Here is a 5,563-nt window from a genome sequence, read left to right on the forward strand (position 1 = left end):
ATTTCTAATAGTTTACATCGTTTTCCAGAGTTATATTTTCATGGGTATATAAAGTACTAGCTGTGGTTCTTTGAACTCCTTCTGCAGGTCTGGGTGTTTGTCCTTCAGGAGTTAACCAGGTTAGTAGGTTAGCAGGTTAGTAGTGTTTCCACTCTGGACCAGACGTGTTCTCTAACACTGTTTACACAGTGGAGCTTCAGTGGTGATGGAGACACCGTGAGCTTTTGTTTTGAAGCCAAAGTTCTTCATATAGTACTTCATATAGTACTTCTAGTACCTGTTTCTTCTACAACATTTAGTCTGCACCCTACACGGGTGCAGACTAAATGTTTGTGTCTTTAAGAGGCGAGGTGGACTTCAGCTCGGTTTGTTCACGGTCACGTCTCGTGTTTCAGCTCTGCTGCGATGGTGAGAAATAGAAACACAGCTCAGTGTGACTTTATGTTGGTTTGGGTTTGGAGCTCCTGAAGCTTTACACAGATTCTGGTTTCAAACCAGATTTAGTCATGAAGTCATGGTCCAGTGGGAAGTTCAACATCGCCATCGATCATGTTTAAACACCGATAAAACACCCAATATCTTGGTTTTATGATTGAGTTTATGTGGTTGAATATTTGTGTCCCAGATCTTTGACATCAGGAGGATCAGCCAGCTGAGGGTCACCTGGTCCAGGGAACCATGGAAGGTGATGATGATGATTGTTTGAAGCTTTTAGCTTCAGCTGATGAAGACGTGTGAGCCGAGGAGCCAAATCCACTCTGGAATCTTCCTCATCAGTCCCAACTGTGGAGGAAAGAGACACCAGGAAGGGAATCAGCTCACAGCTTCACACCGTTTCCACAGCTGTATCATCTGCCTAATCATTATTATTATTATAAGAATAATCATGATAAATCATAATCTAATAATAGTAATAATCATAATAACTATCTAAAGAGCACTTTTCAGAACACTTGTTGCACAAAGTGCTTTACAGTGAAAATACGTCTGATAACATTTCTGTTAAAGAAACGGTTCATCAGGAAAAACATAAAACTAAACAAAATACTTTTTATAATCCTTTGTACTAAATTAAATGAGTTAATAATCTGAAATGAAGACATAACTACAAGTTGCTCAGCATTCTAAAAACGGAGGTTTGATTCATGACGTTTCATAGATACTTCCAGATTTCATTTCATTTGTTTGGCAGATTTTTTTCTCACTTTGAACTTTTGAGCTGCTTCATCTTTCATCTTTCACCTTTCATCTTTCATCTTTCACCGTTTGAAGTTTGTGTTGGTTGAAGCAGCTTTAGCAGCTTTAGCAATATTAGCATTTCTCCTTTTCTTCATGTTTTGATCTCATTTCCTTTTGTTCTTCTATTTTCCTGAACATTTTTTCTGTTTTAACCATTCTAGCTTAACCTGCTTTAGCCATTTTAGCTATGTAGCTATTTATAGCCGTTGTACATTTCCTCGAAGTTTTTTATACTCTTATTCATTAGAAATGTAAAACCTTTTTGATTGTATTGGTTTTATCGTTGCCTTTATATCATTCTTTTCCTGTTTTCAAAAAAATACGATTTGCTAATCGATGCATTTTTAGCAATTCTGGCTATTGTCGCTGTTTTTACTCTTTTGTTAAATGACCAGCTACAGAGCGACTTCCTGAGCGCCGACCTGCAGAGTGTGTGGCCAGTAGCCGGTGGTCCGGTTGGACACGCCCAGCGTGGAGACGGCGTGGCGAGCGTAAACGTCGGGCTTCGGCACCAACCAGCTCGCTCTCCACGTCGGCCGTCTACTGGAAGAAATCTAAAGACAGAAAGAAAAACGCTGTGAACGCCAGCCGTGACTCCATGACCGTTACCATGGCAGCGGCAGTTTAGTGGGAGTCGCCCTCCGAGTGGAACTCCTTTCCTACTTTTCCCTTTATGTTAGTCATGTTTTACTACTTCCTTATCCTTTACTTACTGTTAGCATTTTGCTAATCCTTGCTAATGCTAACAAGCTAAGATGAACACGTTACAATGTCAGTCAGTCTTTCTGCCATGCAGTGATTGGTTGTGGGAGGTGAAAGGGGCGGGGCCTAAACAATAGCCTAAGAAGACTTCAGGTCTTGGACGTCACATGTAGCAGATTATATCTCCGTCAGTTTTCTAGAAAAATGTGTCGTTGATCACGTTAAGATGCAGAATAGTATTGTCCTACAAGTACAACTAAATTAAAGTATATTAAAAAGTCAATTAAATGTAGTGCTGATATGTGAAACTACAATGTCTTAACTAAAAATGCGCTTATATACATAGAAATGATATAAGTGACTATAATTAGATCATAATGACAAAGTTTACTTTTAAATGAAAATTGATGTTTTTTTATTAAAGCTAAAGCAGCTAATTGACAATGTGGGAGGAGCTTGTTTCGTTTTTGCTGAGTCATGATTCTAAAAACTCTCCCAGCTTCTTTTCTATGAGCGAATAACCCGGAGTGGTTGTGTGCAGCAGGTCGTGTCGGTGGAATTACCTGGAGAGGAGTCAGACTCTGGATGAAGACGCCTCTGCTGCCGTACTCCAGCTGCAGCGCTGTGGAGAGTCGCTCCATGAATCCCTGAGGGGAGTCCAGAGTCAACTTAGCAGCTGATAACACTTAGAATGGATTTGGACTTGTATTTTTCTAGTTGCTGTTATTATGCTGCTCTCACACAACATGCAGCGAACGTGAGCAGCGTCTCACCGCGGCGGCGGCGAGCGCGGCTCTGCCGGGCGTCGGCCTGCAGCAGCCGCCCGGCGATATGTTGACCACGGCTCCTCGGCCACGCGCCGCCATCCCCGGCAGCAGCAGGCGGGCCAGCAGCGTGGCGCCCGCCACGTTCCTGTTCAGCAGGTCCAGCAGGTCCTGCTCCGACGCCTCAGCCAGGGGGCGGGGCGGGGCGCCGCACTCGTCCACGCTGGTCACCAGGAAGCCCACGTCCCTCCCCCTCACGGCGTCCTGGACGAGCTTACCGGCCGCCGGGTCCACAGAGAAGTCGGCCAAGACGACGACGGTTTCCACGCCGTAGTTCTGGGAGAGCGAGGCGGCCGTGTCCCGGACCGACGCCGGGTTCTGAGCCACCAAGACGATGCTGACGCCGTTCCTGGCCAGCTCCTCGGCGTACGCTGTGGCGACGGGCTCCGAGGCGCCTGGCAGGACACAGGAAGTGAATCTGAAAGTTTAAACCTTCTCCATCCTGTCAGTTACTTTCTGTAAATCCATTTTAAAAGCTGCAAACAACAAACAACTGCTTGATCCTAAAGTCTGTCAGATCAACTCAGCAAACTGTTCCAGACATTCTCACCTCTGATTAGCTCACAGACATTCGATCAGATTAATTCAATTCATATTTAGTGAGAAGCTGTGTACTGCACAGTAAACAAAGCCCAGCCTGGATCCTGGTGTTGAAACAAGTTCCAGGTCCATTTGTCCTGCAGGAGAAACGTCGCAGGTCAGTTTTATTCATCTGAGTTCCTTCAGTCGGAGGACTTCACTGAATGATGGCGTTCCACAGGGTGCTGAGGTTGGACCCATACTTTTCACATGATTCGTGCTTCCTGCTGGGAATGGTGACAACTGATTGGGCAACGTTGTTGACAGGATTTGAACCTACGCTGCTAGAAATGGATTTTGGGTTGATCGTTTTAACTTGTTGGCCACAAAAGCTTGTTTTCTTTCCCTTACGTGAGCAGGATCAGAAAAGAACCTGAAAACAGAAACAGGCTGTGAAAAGGATGAAGGGATGATCTGAAACCAGATTATGAAATGTCAGGAAACACTGGAAACACTGGAAACACCTGGAAACACTGGAAACACCGGAAACACTGGAAACAACCGGAAACACTGGAAACAACCGGAAACACCTGGAAACACTGGAAACACCGGAAACACTGGAAACAACCGGAAACACCTGGAAACAACTGGAAACACTGGAAACACCTGGAAACACCTGGAAACACTGGAAACACCTGGAAACACCTGGAAACACCTGGAAACACTGGAAACAACCGGAAACACTGGAAACACCTGGAAACACTGGAAACACTGGCGTCGTCTGTGGAAACGCTTCACTGCGTTCATGTGTAAATGGAAGAAAAGCAGAGAAATATCAGTCTTTGTAAAAACCTCAGTCCGTGTGAAGGTGGCCCTGTGGTGGACTGGTGACCGGTCCAGGGTGGATCCTGGACCACGTCGACATCTGACAGAAACACAAGTGATGTTTAAAGAGCTGAGCTTCGTTTTCTCACCATAACAAACCGCCCAGGCTCCGAATCTCTGGCTCAGCTTCCTCCTGGGCTTCAGTCTGGGGAGGAAATGCACCCTGACCAGGCCGCAGCAGTCCCTCAGCAGCACCACCGCCCTGCTGGCAGCGTACACGGCTCCCACCACAGCCAGGGCTTCATAATAGCCGCTGCAGGACCGAGAGATTTCTGCATAGAGGAGCTGGAAGCTGTCCACAGCCGCCATGCTAACGAGCCTAGCTTCAGCGGCTTCTACCGTCGCGTTTCCTCCTTATTGTGGCGCGAACAGGCGATCGGATCCCTAAACCAACCCGCCAATCGACGGCGGCATCGTTCGTGTCAGTTTTTCTTCTTAAAAGTTTAGTTTTGATGGATCTTTTAAAGCATTTGAAGGATGTCAATCTGGAGCAGACACCGGAAGCAGAGCGAAACATTGGATCATGTGACCGTGATGCGTTCAAGACTAAAGACAAAAATCCGACATAACAGTGATCGAACGTTTTAATTAATATGTAGATTAAAATAATTGACCAATAGACTTTAAATATGAATCCTACGTGCAAATTATATGAATATAAATAATTGATTTTTAGATGAATATGTATTTTTGGATATTTATTATAGCACAATGGTGGTCTAAAACGAGAACAATCAGGATTGTTTTCATTTATAGGAAGACATACACACACATTTCTAAATTCAGCAACAAACAAGGATCAATCAGTTTCAAGGATAACTGTACTTTACTAAAAGTAAAATTATATCAACGAATCAATAAATGCAGTATTTTCTTCAGATAATAAGCAATTGCATTCTTTAATGACTATTCTTATTCAACATATTATTTAGAACATATGTTTAGTTAGACTGTCGGTGACTCTATTTTGATTTTATGTGTGATTCTGTTGCCAGTCTCAGTGGCAAGGTACAAAGATTACTATCCTAGGGAGACGTTATTTTTTAAACTGCTATTATTTTTCTGCTGTTTATTTCTGTAAGTACCAATTCCCCTCCCGTTGGGACCATGACACAAAAAGCACATCAAAACGTGCAGAACGTTCGGGAGTAGGTTGCTGCTTAGTTTTGTTAACAATTTGGCGAAACATTCCAAAGAAAGTCACAGAAAACTGTGAAAAAATGTCCCAAGCAAAGCGGATGGGAGCGGAAACGAGATCAGAATCTGTTGCCATGGAGACGCTGAAATCAAAGAACAGGCAGGCACACAACATTTCCTCTGGAATTTTCTATTTTTTATTCTCTGCTGTCCGTTATAAACGAAACAGCGAAAAGGTTTAATTGTCCCATTTTCAT

The 5,563-nt window shown here is 44.0% G+C and overlaps 1 protein-coding gene across 3 annotated transcripts; it reads right to left on the minus strand.

Annotated features, from left to right (window-relative positions):
* Nucleotides 1–410: 410 nt before the first annotated feature.
* hsdl1 (hydroxysteroid dehydrogenase like 1) lies at nt 411–4,717 on the minus strand. 3 transcript variants are annotated; one of them, XR_013936466.1, is made up of 5 exons: nt 4,259–4,717; nt 2,683–3,160; nt 2,505–2,588; nt 1,662–1,793; nt 583–783 (listed from the first exon to the last, which is right to left on the minus strand). XR_013936466.1 is itself a non-coding variant. In XM_080491402.1 (5 exons), exons 1-5 carry the CDS (start codon nt 4,476–4,478, stop codon nt 718–720), a joined length of 948 nt encoding a protein of 315 aa, XP_080347528.1. In that variant the 5' UTR covers nt 4,479–4,707; the 3' UTR covers nt 588–717. The 3 variants fall into 3 exon arrangements, 2 of the variants coding, with proteins under 2 accessions (XP_080347529.1, XP_080347528.1); XM_080491402.1 differs by having other exon boundaries at nt 588–783; nt 2,715–3,160; nt 4,259–4,707; XM_080491403.1 differs by lacking the exon at nt 1,662–1,793 and having other exon boundaries at nt 411–783; nt 2,715–3,160; nt 4,259–4,705.
* Between the last annotated feature and the right edge of the window lie 846 nt (nt 4,718–5,563).

This window comes from Lipophrys pholis (genome assembly GCF_963383615.2).
Source record: "Lipophrys pholis genome assembly, chromosome: 21".
In the NCBI taxonomy this organism is placed as follows: Eukaryota; Metazoa; Chordata; class Actinopteri; order Blenniiformes; family Blenniidae; genus Lipophrys; species Lipophrys pholis.